Source organism: Schistocerca cancellata, chromosome 1 (assembly GCF_023864275.1).
Source record: "Schistocerca cancellata isolate TAMUIC-IGC-003103 chromosome 1, iqSchCanc2.1, whole genome shotgun sequence".
NCBI lineage: Eukaryota > Metazoa > Arthropoda > Insecta > Orthoptera > Acrididae > Schistocerca > Schistocerca cancellata.
Window position 1 is genome coordinate 821873800 of NC_064626.1, and position 18868 is coordinate 821892667.

General features: G+C 43.5%; 1 protein-coding gene across 1 annotated transcript in view; it reads left to right on the forward strand.

The window, feature by feature from the left end:
• LOC126105408 (glutamate-gated chloride channel-like) overlaps positions 1 to 18868 on the forward strand; it is a 187222-nt gene that overhangs the window by 123610 nt on the left and 44744 nt on the right. Inside the window, exon 7 of the mRNA XM_049912342.1 lies at positions 773 to 855. Coding sequence (XP_049768299.1) covers positions 773 to 855 — 83 coding nt within the window. The remainder of the gene's footprint in view (positions 1 to 772; positions 856 to 18868) is intronic.

Consider the following 18868-nt stretch of genomic DNA (forward strand, 5'->3'; position numbering starts at 1 on the left):
TTAAGTGGAATTATGGTGTGTGAAATTTAATTTTTTTCAGATTTATTCTTTGAAGGTTTGCTACTAAACAAAGGCCCAAAAAATTTATTTACAGGAGGGAGGGGGGGTTCAAAACCTTAGTTACGTCACTGCCTCTTGTATTAATGTAAGGCGGCTTGTCACCCGATATTGTTCCGCATCGCCTCTTCTGAGATAATCCTGTTAAATCTGTTACCCCAAATGTCTTATGCTATAAGATCTGATTGAAAATGCCTCCAAACCTCCGAAATCAACACGTGAACCTGCAACAATAGCGTCAGTCAACCAAGTACTTTGAAGTATAGACATTGTAGACTCGGCTATAGGGCTTGAAATATTCGATAGTATATATTGTATTTGTGCTACTGAACAGGCCTCTACAATGCAGAGGAGATGTTATAGATATCATCACTATGTTCCTCTTTACAGGAGCCTTGAAGGCAGTTTTTATAAACTGCAGATTTTTAAATGGGGGCCGGGGGAGGGATCTTAATGTACTTAAGTGTTGTGCATGCACCAGACCAACAGTTCAGAATTGTATGTACAATAACTGTATCACTTTCAAGTAATTCTCTAAGAATTTCCAACATTAAAAGTTAAGACAAATCAATAATGCTGTGTCATCAGTCTTCTTTTTCAGTTTTCGAAACAAACCATTTTCACACAGTAGTGTCGTAACTGCCATCATTTTAGGCAGCACCAGTTTGTCATACATTTTTTGCACGAAACTGATTGCATGTTTTATCTCTTGCAGAATCTCGATGACGCTATCTTGCCCAATGGATCTGAGGAGGTACCCACATGACGTCCAAGTGTGCTCCCTAATGATGGGATCCTGTAAGTCTGGCATATATTCCATGTCGTAGGATTTTATTTTTGTAGACAATTTTTTTTTTGCAGCTTTTGTTACTTCATATTTCTTACAATTAATGAGGGAACTTTAAACAATCAAAATGCCTTTCTTTAAAATATATTTGTCCATTAAGGTTGATTCTACGCTTCATCTCGCTTTCCACATATGGTAACATCTACAGCACATTGAAATACTTTTAAGATTACTGCGAAAAATTTAGTGCTTGTGAAACCACATGCATTTAGGGGAACACTTAAAATAAGTAGCAAGCATCAGGAACAGGTTCATTATTATGATTTAGCCCAATAGTACAATTTACGTGTCATACAAATCAGAAGGCTGAACAAGATTTTTAAAGACTGGGAATGTTTTATCGTTTTTAGCTAGCGGTTTAAGTCCAGAGCTAAGCCGTTGCTTCGGTAGCGTGGCTAAACAAACATTTTAGTGGTAGCTTTAGTTGTTAAAGTCTCATGTAGGGCACAATTTTACATAGTTCAGCCGTTAACTAGGCCCCAAAGCAGAAGTTAATTTATGTGATGAATTTCACTGAATCTCATATCGGTCATTAATTGTCGTTACTTATATTTCATAATACAAAATATTTGCAATTAAGTGTAACATAAGCAACGGACAACAAATGAAAAGATTAGTTGCCCCATGCACATTAATTTAAATCCAATGCATTACAAACGTTTTATGTCGACTAAATCTCTGTGAAACCAAAACTAGATTGTTTGACTGCAGTTAGCCTTTGCAGAAATTATTTTTACAAAATTAACATTTTACTTCACATATTACAGTTCAAAAGGGAAAAAATAATATGCTCATTGGTTTAGTTAAAATCTCAGTACCACTATTCTAGGATTTTGGCAACACTGAGACAACCAGCACATTTTTGAATGTCAATACCAGACGGCTTAGATGTTGGGTGACTTGCGGCACAGCACACATGGATTGACAGCATTTACAGGTGCTACACGTGGCAGCCGAACTGAAGGGCAGGTAATTAACTTTTCATAACAGCAAATGACAACGACATATAAATGTACCAGTGTGTATAAAGCTGACATGGCCTAAAGCCGAAACATCGGCACTTGATAATAGCATAAGGCCGAAATTATAATGGTGGAAATAAAGTTTAACTGTCACTGGCGTAAACATGTCTTTGAAGGGCAGTCGTTTATCAGCAATGAGTGCAGATGATAGTCCTTGCACTCAGAAATAAAGTACTGACCTATCTCCCAGTAGATATTGAAATGCTGACACTGAAAAGACACATCAGGAAGATCTCTCGTTGCCTTTCAAAAATTTTCTCTGCATGGCTTCTCCTTGCATATGGTTGCCCAGCTTGTATTTTTCATTCAACAGTCGAATTATTTGTTGGTAATCATTCTGTTGTATCCGTCCCTTTTCTCCCATTAAATAAAACAAAGACACTAAGAATTTTCCCCCCTAATACCATTGCTGGACAACCTTGAGTAACAGTTTCTTCTAAAAGCCCAATGTCCTTTCGAATAGTCAGTTTGATAGGCCCCTTCAACCACCAACACTGGATACTGCCATGTCCTAGAGATGAAAACAGTGTGTGCCCCCATCTCGTCCACCAGAGAACCAGACAAACAATAACTGAAGATAAATGGGGTGGAATTATCTGAGGAAAACCTTCCTGGCCAATGCTTCATACTCCGATTAGCATGCTGTTTTCTCTGCCTCAGAACGACATCTAACACGGCTGACATTAGGAGCCATAACATGACAAGTGCGGTTTCTTGTTATAAAATCTATGCAAACTATGGTTTCTTTAAAGATGCTGCCTATCAAAATACAGAATGGTATGTTGCAGCATGCTCTTAACTGATCAACACAGTTTAGTAATAAACAACAGTTTTACTCTGTTTTCACAAAAGTAAGCCAATTTAGCTGCTTTCTAGGACTGCAGTTAAATGAATGCAAATGAATAACAATTTTTGGTCCAGTGTTAAAATTGGAAAAGCAAAACAAACAGAGGGTAGAAATTAGAACATGGAACAAAGGCCATCCGTGGCCTCAGTGGGATTTACGGTAATGACAAACACAGCTTTGTAATTGAACTGAGGTTCACGCTCTCAGGATGATTCTGACAGATTCTAAACTGGTGATAAACACAGTGACTGTTACGAAGTGACGAATGGTGTTCGCTGGGTACACAAAGAGCGGAGGCTGTCTGCTTGGAGATAATTGATTTCGTGCAGTCCTATGCTGGACCTTGCCGAGCTCCATCTCTGCGCCAGTTGGTGTCTCATCCCACAGGTCTCAACATTGCCAGATACATTATGTCATTTAGAATAATGGATCTGACAATTATTCTTTGCATGCATAAGTACAGCTACACGAGAGTTGGAACTTTAATAGTGGCAACTATTTATTTACAGCTCGTACAAAATAGATACGTGTTTAGAAGTTTTACTGACCTTCAAAGTAGTCACCAGAATTGAGTATGACTAGTTGCCAGCGATGTGGAAGTCGTAGGATAATCTTAACAGTGCCAGTCGTGTTGACAATTCGATGGGCGCGTTCTATTGCCCGACGAATTTGTAGCAGTTCTGAAGCGAATGCCGTGAAGTGTTTCCTTCACTTTAGAAATCGTGTTGAACTTACGAGGGCGTAAGTCAGGGGAGTGCAGTAGGTGGTATAACACTTAGAAGCCCCATCAGTCAAACAAATCAGTAACAGCTTGCACTGTACGTGCTTGAGCATAGACCTGCAAAATGATGGTCATGTCCTGCAAAAAGTGTCATCACTTCTGTCTCTATGCTGTTCATTTTTGGAACACAGCCTACAACCAGCTTAGAGACAGAAGTGACACTTTCTGCATGACCTGACCATTTTGCAGGACAATCTCAAGCACGTACAGTGCAAGCTGTTACTGATTTGTTTGACTGATCGGGCTGCTAAGTGCTATACAACCTACTGCACTCTATTCATTTAAACCCTCGTGAGTTCAACTCTATTTCTAAAGTCAAGGAAACACTTCACGGCATTCGCTTCAGAACTGCTACAAATTCGCCGGGCAATAGACCGCGCCGCTCGAACTGTCAACACAACTGGCACTGCTAGAAGTTATACTCAATTCTGGTGACTACTTTGAAGGTCAGTAAAACTTTGAAACATCTATTTTGTACGGGCTGTAAACAAATAGTTGCCAATATTAAAGTTCCAACCCTCGTATATAATAGCATGACAACGATGCTGTTGGACATTAAGTTCTGTAAATAAATATGGTTTAGTCTGAAGAAAATTCTCCACGAAAATTCAGACATTTAGAGCTCGCACAACATAACTTGATCTCAGTGAAGAATCGTATTCTCGGCCTTAGCGCTAGGCGAGCCCATCCCTTTGTTCTGAAGGGGGCGGCCACCTCAGTTGATAGATACTGCCCATCCTAAGCACTTTGAGTGATCTCAGTGCTGTCTTTACTACATATCACGGCTCTGCAGTCTTCGTGCACCGTAGATCCAAGGAAAGTTCTGCGTAATCAGACAAATGATTATACGCAATGCCGTTAAATTTATGTTGGAAGATGCAAATGATGAATCCAAAATCTCGTTAAACTGTGTGCTTGGGTGGGTAACAGGAACCGATAACTATTGTAATCACACAATATAGATTATAAAGAAAGAAGTGGAATATAGCCATGCAACATTATGCCAACGTACCATCTGCATCACAAAAACGATCATGTTCCACTATGTCCCTGCTTCCATTACGTGCTCCCATCTCTCGTCATATCAAAGCACATCGCACATTCTCGAATAAGACCGTTTTGTCCGACTAGGTGCTGTGATATGGGGATGAAAATGTTGCATGGACATACGTATCTACGAACCTGTGAACGCGGTACACTTACCATTAACATTTTGGTGAGCCTGTGCTCCTTCCCATGTGCATCCATTCTGGTCTGATTCCATTGTTCTGGACGATAATTTGCGATCGCATCTAGCAACACAGGTGGAGGACCTCTTGGGAAGAGAGGATACGCGGTGAATGGACTGGTCTGTCGATCTCTCCCACCCCCCCCCCCCCCCGACTTAAACCCCATCGAGCACGAGTGGAATGAATTGGGGGGCCGTTGCAGCAAGTCCACGCACACCAACTACTAGCCAGCAGTTAACCGCGTTGTTGGAGGAATGAAACGCCCTGCCACAAGAACTCCTAACTTCGTGACCGAAGAGAAAGCACGTTGCACAACATTTACATACATACTCCGCAATCCACCATACGGTGCGTGGCGGAGGGTACCTCGTACCACAACTAGCATCTCTCCCTGTTCCACTCCCAAACAGAACTACGGAAAAATGACTGTCTATATGCCTCTGTACGAGCCCTAATCTCTTATCTTTGTGGTCCTTCCGCGAAATTTAAGTTGGCGCAGTAAAATGCTGGTTCTCTAAATTTTCTCAGTAGCGATTCACGAAGAGAACGCCTCCTTTCCTCTAGAGACTCCCACCCGAGTTCCTGAAGCGTTTCTCGCGTTATGATCAAACCTACCAGTAACAAATCTAGCAGCCCGCCTCTGAATTGCTTCTATGTCCTCCCTCATTCCGACCTGATAGGGACCCCAAACGCTCGAGCAGTACTCAAGAATAGGTCGTATTAGTGTTTTATAAGCGGACTCTTTTACAGATCAACCACATCTTCCCAAAATTCTACTAATGAACCGAAGACGACTATCCGCCTTCCGCACAACTGTCATTACATGCTTGTTCCACTTCATATCGCTCTGCAACGTTACGCCCAAATATTTAATCGACGTGACTGTCAAGCGCTACACTACTAATGGAGTACTCAAACATTACAGGATTCTTTTTCCTATTCATCTGCATTAATTTAAATTTATCTATATTTAGAGTTAGCTGCCATTCTTTACACCAATCAAAATCCTGTCCAAGTTATCTTGTATCCTCCTACAGTCACTCAACGACGACACCTTCCCTTACACCACAGCATCATCAGCCAACAGCCGCACATTGCTATCCACCCTATCCGAAAGATCATTTATGTATATAGAAATCAACAGCGTACCTACCACACTTCCCTGGGGCACTCCAGATGATACCCTCACCTCCGATGAACACTCACCAGCGAGGACAACTTACTGGGTTCTATTACTTAGGAAGTCTTCGAGCCACTCACATACTTGGGAGCCAATCCCATATGCTCGCACCTTAGGAGTCTGCAGTGGGGCACAGACATGTATTGCGACCACTGGTGATCACTCACCCTATCGAGAACCACGTCCTGTTTTCTGTAATGTTCAGGGGATCATCATGAATCGCAGTGGGCTTCAGTGTAATTATTGTCTTTCTTCTCATAGTTTATTTCTTCACTTACATTCTCTATTATACTGCAGCAGTTTTTCCTATGTGTGGTTCAAGTTTCATCAAGTTATGTAACTTGGCAGTGTTTGATTATGCGAAAGTTACTTTCGCCCGTTCACGTTTTGCACTCTAGTGTATTTTTTGGGTAATTTTGTTCTTGTATCCCGCCTGGAAGGCGTCGCATGGGTAGGACACGAAAAGGTAAATCACGTCGGTACTGCAGTATGAATTTAAATCAGCTTTACTCTAGCAAAATGAATACATGACTTGTAATGAGGTACAAAGTGACCCGGCCGTCTGCTCTCGATGAAATGGGGAGAATCTGTAGCAATATTCGTAGAAATCTCCAGCGCCGGTTAGAGAGCGCTGTCGTCGGTGTTTGTCGTAGTGCCAACCTAAGCCGTGGCATCGTAGCTATCGATACCACATCCATCCCCCCTGATATGACGGACCGTCGTTGAGTAGGGCTTCCAACGGCGGGTGGAGGTACCCAAGAGCGGCACAGCTAAGGGGGCGGACAGCGGAACTACCGGAGCGTGCTGTTCACCCTCAACCCTGAATTGCTCACGAGAGGGCGAGGAAAACGCCCCACGAAAAACCTCCCCAGGCCACACACCGCTACTGGGTATGCTCGGATGAGGAGGCGGAAGCGGAGGAACGACCTCCATGGGCGACGGCGGCGTGAAGGCAGGTTCAGCGTCCATCGGTTCCGGCACCGCGGAGGAACGCGGCAGCGGCGGCGGCGGCGGCGGCGGCAAGAGGCATCCGTCCGATGCAGGTGACCGGATCGGCAGCGGCGACGACGGCATGCGCGTCCACCGCGGAGGCGCCGTCGGTGGCGTTGTGGGCTGAGGCGGCGGAAGCCGCGATGCCTCCAATTCTGTCGGAAAACAACCAGCGCAGAAAACAGAGGACGGCACAAACGAATCTGGTTCCGGTGTCGCTTGACAGTGCCGGAAGGACCAGAAATGAGAAATAAGGCGCGGCCGAGCTGGCGAAGAATGTGCCCCTGCTCCCAGCGCTGCCTGCCAGAGAAAATGCGATACCATCAAATCATGAAGCGCCAAGCCAGAACGAGGCGAAGCAGCGTGAGAACGCGGCGGCGGGTGCAATAGCTGCAGGAGTGACCGATGGACGTTGCCGTGTAGCAGTTCCGCTGGGGAACGGGTACTGGGAGGCTGGGAGTGATAGGAAGCAAGAAAGTCCAAAGCGCGCTCGCGAGAGTGCGTGGCGCGCAACTTGCTCATCTGCGACTTAAACGTACGCACAAAGCGTTCAGCCTCGAAGTTCAACTGGGGGTGGAACGGGGCTGAGGTCAGATGGCGAATGCCATTAGCAGCATAGAACGCTTCAAACTGAGGACACGCATTGGGGCTGTTGTCAGAGACAACTTCAGTAAGGGCCTCAGTGCGAAAAGTAGACGTCAAAGCCCGAATAGTACTAGCAGACGTAGAAGAAGACATAGGGACAACAAAAGGGAAATTGCTGTACGCATCAATAACTAGTAATCAGCGGGTGTCCCAGAATGGACCTGCAAAATCAATATGAACGCGCTGCCAAGGCGCAGTAGGAGGCGGCCGCGCAAAGAAGCGCTGGCGGGGAGCAGATTGATGCTCCAAGCAAGATCGACAGTTAGCAAGCAAATTCAATTTGTTTATCAATGCCGACCCAAGTGCAGTGACGACGCGATAAATTGCTTAGTCCGCACTATACCCCAATGACCAGCGTGCAGTAATCAGAGGATTTCCGACTGCAACGAACGAGGTACAACCACACGAGACTGATCATTGTCAGTTCGTAACAAGATAAAACCGTGGTGTGCAGACAGGTTGTGACATTGCGCAAAGTAATGTCGAACAAGTGGATCTCGAATCTGTGAAGCAGATGGAGGCCATTAAGTACGAATATACTGCAAAAGAATCTGCAAAGAAGCGTCGGCAGCTGTCGCGGAATCAATGCGACGAAAATCCACTGGAAAACCATCAGCTAATTCCTTATCTTGCGAATCAAACAAGCAGGACAATTCAGAAGAATGTAACACTTCGTCAGGACAGATAGGCAGACGAGACAAAGCATCAGCATTGCCATGCAAGGCCGTAGGCCGAAACAAGATTTCGTAATTGTAGTTAGACAAAAACAAAGACCAACGATGAACTTTTGTGCAGTACAGGCCGGAACTGGCTTTGACGGGTGGAACGACGACGTCAAAGGCTTATGGTCGGGTACCAAATAGAAATTGCGAACGTACAAAAAAAAAAAAAAAAAAAAAAATCATGAAGCTTAGTTACGCCGTATACAATAGCTAAAGGTTCTTTCTCGATTCGAGAATAGTTTTATTCCCGGCGGGGTCAGGGATTTTCTCTGCCTCGTGATGGCTGGGTGTTGTGTGCTGTCCTTAGGTTAGTTAGGTTTAAGTAGTTCTAAGTTCTAGGGGACTGATGACCATAGATGTTAAGTCCCATAGTGCTCAGAGCCATTTGAACCATTTTTTTGAGAATAGTTTTGCTGGGCAGAATTGAGCAACTTAGATTCAAAAGCGATCGGGCGAACGACAGAATTAATGCGGTGTGAGAGAACCGCTCCGATACCCTGAAAAGATGCATCGACAGCCAAAACAAATGGTTTGGAGGGATCGAAAGGAATCAAACAGCGATCACTAAACAAAGCAGATTCGAGCGTGTTGCAAGCAGCCTCACATTCCGAAGTCCAAACAAAGGGAACGTTCTTACGCCGAAGACGATGCAAAGGCGCTGCAATCTGCGCTGCGTTTGGTATAAACGGAATATAATACGGAATTTTGCGCAACACAGACTGAAGTTCTTTTAAGTACCTAAGTGCTGGCAAGTATGTAATCGCACTGAGATGTGACGGCAAGGGGTGGATACCCTGTCCGTTAATCGTGTGTCCTAAATACTGAATCTCAGTTTGAAACAATTTGCACTTGTCTCAGTTACACTTTAGTCCTGCCTGCAAAAGTACAGTAAATAAGACACGCAAATTCTCCATATGTTCGTCAGGGGAGCGACCGCTTACAACTACACTACTGGCCATTAAAATTGCTACACCAGGAAGATGACGTGCTACAGACGCGAAATTTAACCGACAGGAAGAAGATGCTGTGATATGCAAATGATTAGCTTTTCAGAGCATTCACACAAGCATGGCGCCGGTGGCGATACCTACAACGTGCTGACATGAGGAAAGTTTCCAACCGATTTCTCATACACAAACAGCAGTTGACCGGCGTTGTCTGGTGAAACGTTGTTGTGATGCATCGTGTAAGTAGGAGAAATGCGTACCATCACGTTTCCGACTTTGATAAAGGTGGGATTGTAGCCTATCGCGATTGCGGTTTATCGTATCGCGACACTGCTGCTCGAGATCCAATGACTGTTAGCAGAATATGGAATCGGTGGGTTCAGGAGGGTAATACGGACCGCCGTCCTGGATCCCAACGGCCTTGTATCACTATCAGTCGAGACGACAGGCATCTTAAGCGCTTGGCTGTAACGGATCGTGCAGCCATGTCTCGATCCCTGAGTCAATAGATGAGGACGTTTGCAAGACAGCCATCTGCGCGAACAGTTCGACGACGTTTGCAGCAGCATGGACTATCAGCTCTGAGACAATGGCTGCGATTATCCTTGACGCTACATCACAGACAGGAGCGCCTGCGATGGTGTACTCAACGACGAACCTGGGTGCACGAATGGCAAAACGTCATTTATTCGGATGAATCTAGGTTCTGTTTACAGCATCATGATGGTTGACTCCGTGTTTGGAGACATCACGCTGAACGTACATTGGAAGCGTGTATTCGTCATCGCCATACTGGCGTAATACCCGGCGTGATGGTATGTAGTGCCATTGGTTACACGTCTCTGTCACCTCTTGTTCGCATTGACGGCACTTTGAACAGTGGACGTTACATTTCAGATGTGTTACGACCCGTGGCTCTATACTTCATTCGATTCCTGCGAAACGCTATATTTCAGCAGGATAATGCACGACCGCATGTTGCAGGTCCTGTTCGGGCCTTTCTGGATACAGAAAATGTTCGACTACTGCCCTGGCCAGCACATTCTCCAGATCTCTCACCAACTGAAAACGTCTGGACAATGGTGGCCGAGCAACTGGCTCGTCACACTACGCCAGTCACTACTCTTGAACTGTGTTATCGTGTTGAAGCTGCATGGGAAGCTGTACCTGTACACGCCATCCGAGCTCTGTTTGACTCAATGCCCAGGTGTATCAAGGCCGTTGTTACGGACAGAGGTGGTTGTTCTGGGTAGTGATTTCTCAGGATCTATGCACCCAAATTGCGTGAAAATGTAATCACATGTCAGTTGTGGTATAATATATTTGTCCAATGAATACCCGTTTATCATCTGCATTTCTTCGTGGTGTAGCAATTTTAATGGGAGGTAGTTTATATTGTGCAGATAATTTGAACAACCAGGGACAGTGGCACACAACTGCTGCAAGTAAGACTGAAAAATAGCAGGAGCCAAAGTACAACCGAAGACGGCGAAACGAACAATCCAAGGCGGGTGTTGATCACAAAATAACGCTGCGACTGTTCGTCGAGCGGAAGTTGGAAGTATACGTACCGCAAGTCAATCGTGGAATAGTATTTTCCCGCACTAAGCTTACCAAAAATGTCTTCAGGACGTGGTAATGGAAACGTAGCTACCACTGGCTGGGGATTTACTGTAGACTTAAAGTCAGCACAAATACGGAGACGACCGTTTGGTTTTTTCATACGCACTATAGGCGTAGCCCATAAAGAAGCAGAAACAGGGTCAATGACACCTATGTCTTGTAAATACTGAAGTTCAAAAGCACGCACTGCGTGCGGTACTGGGCGCGCCGGAAAATAGGCATGGCATTGTCTTTAACATGCACTGCAAAATATGTGGCGCAACCAAGCCCATCAGAAAATAGTTAAGTAAAATCATCGCATAGTGCGGCAACACTGTCTGCATGGTCACTAGCGTTGATTCAAAGTACATTGTCCTGAATTGCCAGGCCAAAAAGTTTAAATGCGTCCATGTCAAAAATGTTCCCAACATCACTAGAGCGGAGCACAGGGAAAGACACTGTACGGGTCCTACCATATGTGGCTTGCGAATTACACGACGAGCACTAAGATTTCCTGTCCAGTAAATGCAGTCAGCGTGTAATGCGAACGACGAAGGGGGGCGAACCAAGCAAGGCATACGTAGATTTGTTCAGTAAAGAAACTGACGCACCAGTGTCCAGCTGCATGCGAACAGAACGTCCGCAAATGTTCGAAGTCACAAAAAGTTTCCTCACATCGCGCTGAATACGAGAGGAAGTGTCTGGCAAAACTTGATTCGCACAAGCCGTTGTCGCACGTGAAGCAGAAGTCTTTGAATAAATGGCATTAACGTCCATTGGCTGATGGAAATCATGATCATGGTGGCTGCCGTTGTGGTGACGCCCACGAGAATCACGCGAACGGGAGACAAGTTCGGAATTAGAGTCTCTTACTACACATAGCTTACACATGTCCTTTCTTATTACAAAAATAACATTGTGCTTGACGGGATGGGCAACTGTCCTGTGGGTGGGCACGAAAGCAGTTCTGCCATGATTTCAGTTTCTTAGTGGGTGCCTAGTTTGAGACGTTTACGTGCGCGCGAGCGGCGCGGCGTGGCTGGCTGGGCAAGGACGCGTGTTGTGCCGCGCTAACAGTGCACACACCCGGGTCACGTGGAACGCGGAAGTAGCCATGTCTGAAATACTGTATGTTGTCTGTCTATCAAGTCTACTACTTCCTGCAAAGACAGGTTTTTAAATCTGAGGATTTGTTCGCGGATCAGGTGATCCTCCACATTCTGCGTAACAGCGTCTCTAAATATATCCGCATGTGAACGTCCACACGAGCAATTAAAGTCACAATCAGACGTTAGTCCCTGTAGGTCCGCTAACCAAGATTTATTCGACTGAGTAGGGCCACGCCGGAGACTAAAGAATTTATATCGTGCAGCTACCACATTTACACTGTCACGGAAGTGGGAGTTCAAAGCATCAATCACTTCGTCGTAAGTTTTAGTTTCCGGGCGGGTGGTGGGAAAATTTCACGAGCCCACGGTATAACCCAACACCCACGTTGGCAATGAAAGAGGCAAGCCGCTCTGTACCTGGTATGTTGTATGCTGCGAAGTGTGCCTCGAGCTGGGCTATGTATTCTGGCCAGCGTTCAACGTCAGGATTGAAGGCACGAAATGGCCGCGCCGTCGGCGACGGCGTCGGTACAGGCAGTGGCGTCGGAGGCGCCGAAGTAGCTGCAGTCTGTAGTGTGACCAGTCCATTTACGGCAGCAAACAGCTGCGTCATTTGCTGAGCCTGAAAACGTACAAGATAGGACAGCAAAGCCTGTTCCTGTGGCGAAGCCATGGTTGACACAAATGAAAGTCTATATAGCGAAAGGTGGGAGCACGTACATACAGTCACTCAAGCAAACAGGGGTATCACAAAAAAAAGCTAAAGCAGTACCGAGCAAAAAAGGAAATGATAGGAAGATGGCCTCGTCGCCAACTTTTGTACCATGGAAGTCATTCCCTCATGTCTTAGCAGATGTCCTATCATCCTGTCCCTTCTCCTTATCAGTGTTGTCCACATATTCCTTTCCTCTCCGATTCTGCGTAGAACCTCCTCATTCCTTACCTTATCAGTCCACCTAATTTTCAATATTCGTCTATAGCACCACATCTCAAATGCTTCGATTCTCTTCTGTTCCGGTTTTCCCACAGTCCAGGTTTCACTACCATACAATGCTGTACTCCAGACGTACATCCTCAGAAATTTCTTCCTCAAATTAAGGCCGGTATTTGATATTAGTAGACTTCTCTTGGCCAGAAATGCCTTTTTTGCCATAGCGAGTAGGAGCAGGAAAAGGTAATACACGTCGGTACTGCAGTATGAATTTAAATCACCTTTACTCTAGCAAAATGAATAGATAACTTGGAATGAGGTGCAAAGTGTCCCGGCCGTCTGCTCTCGGTGAAGTGGGGAGAATCTGTAACGATGCCCGTAAAGCTCTTCAGCGCCGGCTAGAGGGCACTGTCGTCGGTGTCTGTCGTAGCGCCAACCTAAGCCGTGGCATTGTAGCTATCGATACCACACTACTATTTTGTAAATAACTTCATATACAAGACATTATTTTTAATACATCTTCAAGATGTTCACTTCTTCGCAAAAGTTTAAGGAAAATCATTAACAACTTATCTTCCTTACCTCCATGTTATGTGTATCTTCTGTGTCGGTTCTCCATCCTCAAACAGTATCTTGGGGCCCTTCAGAACATCGTATGGGAGTACAACAAAGAAGGCAGGCAAACACCATCTTCAGAAGTCCGGATTTCTGTAATGCTAGCTACGTTTGTTTCTTCTTGCGACAATTTCTTTGAAAATTTTGTTAACTCCTCGGTGTGGGATTTGGAATCTTTTAGCTTATCCATCAATTTTGTATAAACAGATTCTGGCTTTCCTCAATCGTCGCACTACCTGCTTTTCACCTTCCAGACAAGGACCTAACGTCAATGATTTCCTCTGTTTTGTTATTTCTTTTAAGATTTGCCATGTTGATAACGAAAAGATTACGTGAAAAAAGTACACAACGAACTGCACTAGAAATTAGTACAACATAAGTGACTTTCGTGCTTCGACAACACGTTTCTCGAAGTGAGAGCTCTGTAGTTAAGACATGTGTGCTGGCTCACACAAACGCTGTGATATGCATTCTTGCACATCTACAAGTAATCTAACTTCAGTCTTACCTCGGTCGACTGTACAGAAGTGATCGTGTGCATAGCTCTTTTGTGGTACGTACTATCCGGTTCAACTGTACTGTACATCTGTAAACGTCCAACTATCATTTACTGGGGAGAGTGGAGAGGGTCCTTCAGTGGCTCGGTCGTCTTGTCCCGGTTCTTCTCGGCTCAACTCATGACTTATCGGCAGATGAGTCGCAACAAAGCAGTCAGTTCCACCTGCAGGTATTCTATTCGCTCATTCATTTATGCAGTGCGGGCCGCTTCATGATTTAGTATTCACCAGGTGATTAAAAAGCTCTCCATCTAGCCTATCACGCACTAAAAATCAGAGCATCTAATCGATATGTAGTTTCTAAAAATATACGGTATGCTCAGGTGCGGGGTCTTTCCTACGCGAAATAGAATATGTGCATTCGCAAGCTGCTTTGATACTCCATGAAATACCTTTTCGTACAGCATCCCAGAAATTAAGCAACACGGTCGTAAGTAAAGACACTTTGCCTACAATTTCCCTTTCCTTCCAGCCTCTTCTGAATGGGCTATTGTGACGATATCCACCCGGAGACTCCCTCTTGACTTTTTATTTATTTTATTTATTTTTATTTTTGCAAGCAATCCCATAAGTGTGAGCTTATAACACTCCTTTCTGCTACAGCTATACCATAATCTCGAAGGTGGAAGTAGGTTGTGAAATAAAACTATATTATTAAAGCAATTATGGTATATCGCAACAGAACAGTGTTACCCTCTGAGAGGAATTTTGCTAGGTTGACCGTGTTGTACCTAACGGAAATGGCTTATCGGAAATTAAAGTCAGAATTACGTAAATATTCGAACAGTAACAAACAATATTTTTGCCTAGCTATACTGTTTAAAGAATAAGGAAAACGGTCGCCAGCCTAATTAGACAAGAGAAAGATTAACGTTCTCGTTTAAGAAAGTAGGTATGAGTAACTTTAACGGACCAACACAGCCTATACTTGGCCACACGCGAGTGCAATGAACTCTGAGGCATTGATATGTTTACGGTAAGATTGAAGCTAACAGCTAGAGCAGCAAAAACTATTTGCAAAAATATAACAGATACCGAACCACACTATTACTTTCAGGGCGAGTTCAAACTGAATGGTCTTTATAACATTACTATTAATATTCACTGCAGGATCACAAATTGGACATAGGTTAAGTCTCTCTCAGTTAAATACTTTACTATTTAAAATGAAAGTTAATTGGAATCCACTAACAGGTTGCTTCTCACTCTCTTTTGTATAAAGAAATTATGGTTTTCATAAATTGTTTCCCGTTACTTGTTACCTAGCATTAGCACAATAGAGAAACTGTGGATCCTGTTATACTATTAATATGCACTTCCAATACACAAGAGAGACAAACACTTAGCAATCATGAACATATAATTTTCTACTATTGCAGTTTTCCACTTTTACTACAGTGAAACACAATGTTGACAAATTTGTAAGAACTGACTCACCTTTTAAAATTTACTACAGGTAGCGCTATGATCATTAACTAAACATCACTTTATAAGCCTCAACTTTAAGAACTTTAGTTTATAAAAGAAACAGCAAGTTGTCTTTATTACCACAATCTTCTACTTTCAAGCAAATGATTAAATAGGAGACTTTGAAACTCCACAAAACTACATTTACTGCCTCCCACAATTTCACTAAATTCACAGTAAATCTGAGCACCCCCTTCTTACCAAAGATCAAACAACATTATTTAATGTTCTGAGGCTTTCATTTTTTCCACAAACTAGGACACTCGGTAATCATAGTTTAAATGGAGAGGAACCGGAAAGGTGTTGTGATAGGGAAAGGTAGGAACATAAATTCAGTTATAAGTTACCTTACATTTGAGCACACCAACACATCCAATAAGCTGATCATTCACTGTACATCATTATAGTATTCCCTTACAGTGATTGCGCAATGTGGTGGCAAATGCATGTTGGTAGGTGGGTTTGCTGGCAGAATTGCTGGACTCTGTCCCTTCTTGGTGGCGATGATGGATACCAGTTCCAGAATCGTTGCAGGTAGTTATCCATCCATCCGAGGCATTGGAAAATGGCAGAAAAAGCCTCTCTCGGAACCAGCACAATATGCAACTTTTAAACGGCAGTTCACAGCTTGGTAGCTCGTCCCCGACTGACTCTTGTTCCACCTTTCTACCTAGGCCAACCACAATTTGCGCGCGCTACACAGTTCCGTTCCCGAGGGGAACCACAACTACTTTTACATACAGAATAACTAAGAACCCTAAGTGAGGATCAGCAATTTACATAACAGCAACTAAACACATTAAATAAAACAGAACATTTGCACATATTGAAATTTCTACAAAAAATTATTCACACAGAAATTACAATTATATACAGGCGAAATACCCTCAGACTTCAAGAAGAATATAATACTTCCAAGCCCAAAGGAAGCAGGTGTTGACAGATGTGAAAATTACCGAACAATCAGTTTAATAAGTCACAGCTGCAAAATACTAACGCCAATCCTTTACAGACGAATGGAAAAACTGGTAGAAGCCGACCTCGGGGAAGATCAGTTTGGATTCCGTAGAAATGTTGAAACACGTGAGGCAATATTGACCTTACGACTTATCTTAGAAGAAAGATTAAGGAAAGGCAAACCTACTTTCTAGCATTTGTAGACTTTAGAGAAAGCTTTTGACAATGTTGACTGGAATACTCTCTTTCAAATTCTAAAGGTGGCAGGGGTAAAATACAGGGAGCGAAAGGCTATTTACAATTTGTACAGAAACCAGATGGCAGTTATAAGAGTCGAGGGGCATGAAAGAGAAGCAGTGGTTGGGAAGGGAGTGAGACAGGGTTGTACCCTTTCCCCGATGTTATTCAATCTGTGCCGGCCGCGGTGGTCTAGCGGTTCTGGCGCTGCAGTCCGGAACCGCGGGGCTGCTACGATCGCAGGTTCGAATCCTGCATCGGGCATGGGTGTGTGTGATGTCCTTAGGTTAGTTAGGTTTAAGTAGTTCTAAGGGACTTATGACCTAAGCTGTTGAGTCCCATAGTGCTCAGAGCCATTTGAACCATTTTTGTTATTCAATCTGTATTTTGAGCAAGCAGTGAAAGGAACAAAAGAAAAATTTGGAGTTGGTATTAAAATCCAGGGAGAAGAAATAAAAACTTTGAGGTTCGCCGATGACATTGTAATTCTGTCAGAGACAGCAAAGGACTAGGAACAGCAGTTGAATGGAATGGACAATGTCTTGAAAGGAGGATATAAGATGAACATCAACAAAAGCAAAACAAGGATAATGGAATGTAGTCGAATTAAGTCGGTTATTGCTGAGGGAATTAGATTATGAAATGAGACACTTAAAGTAGTAAAGGGGTTTTGCTATTTGGGGAGCAAAATAACTGATGATGGTCGAAGTAGAGAGAATATAAAATGTAGGCTGGCAATGGCAAGGAAAGCGTTTCTGAAGAAGAGAAATTTGTTAACGTTGAATATAGATTGTAGTGTCAGGAAGTCGTTTCTAAAAGTATTTGTATGGAGAGTAGCCATGTATGGAAGTGAAACATGGACAATAAATAGTTTGTACAAGAAGAGAATAGAAGCTTTCGAAATGTGGTGCTACAGAAGAACGTTGAAGATTAGGTGGGTAGATCACGTAACTAATGAGGAGGTATTGAATAGAATTGGGGAGAAGAGAAGTTTGTGGCACAACTTGACTAGGAAAAGGGATCGGTTGGTAGGACATGTCCTAAGGCATGAAGGGATCACAAATTTAGCATTGGAGGGCAGCGTGGAGGGTAAAAATCGTAGAGGGAGACCAAGAGATGAATACACTAAGCAGATTCAGAAGGATGTAGGTTGCAGTAGGTACTGGGAGATGAAGGAGCTTGCACAGGATAGATTAGCATGGAGAGCTGCATCAAACCAGTCTCAGGACTGAAGACCATAACAACAACAACATACAGTAAGTTTTGTTCCCTCCAAATGGGACAAAGAATTTAAATGTCAGATATACTACGTTGCTTAGAATCAAACCACGACATCAAAGTTTTAACAAAGAAAGGAGTATACAATTTTATGTTATCGATTCAAACACATTTACAGATACTCAATGTTATAACATTAAACCCAAGCAAAAGGCAAAATAAATCCGTACAGCATTAGAGCTATGGTGTTACAAGCTATATCGTCCGTTTATATTTTTCACTCTATTCAGTGGCGCGATCAATATCTTTCACTAATTTCCCTAATAGCACGTTGCATGCCGCCTACTGGAACGTGCAACTGCAGTTGGTCTTATAACAGAAGACAAAGTGGACATAATTCATATTTCCATTTGATTCCCTGTGACGTTCTCCAAATGTTCGTTCCTACTCATGTGACGAGCTAAATTGTACCTCAACACAAATCAGACGTGACTGTTCATATTACCGTAAACGTATTTTTTCTGAAGTATTCGTATGTTCAATTTTCAGAGCACACTAATTCTCCGGGAGAAATACGTCTTCGGGAATGTGAACAGTCACGTAAAAATGGTGTCGCTATGACATCACTTGGCTCTCCTCGAACGTTGATAGTCACTTATTTATTTAATGATTTAAACAGTTTATCGCACATGAAAGTTCTCCAACAATGGGGCCTTTATTTGGTCTTTATCTTTTATATCAATTTAAGCCAGAGATGATGTGTTACATTGCTTTTAACTTCAGTACAGATAAATGGATTTGTAAATGTCTGTTAAGGTTACATTCGTCTCCGCAACTGAAGTAGCGTCCTCACGCTAGTGTTGTAGCTGTCGACGTGGAGACAGCCGTTTAGAATCAAAGTACTGAAA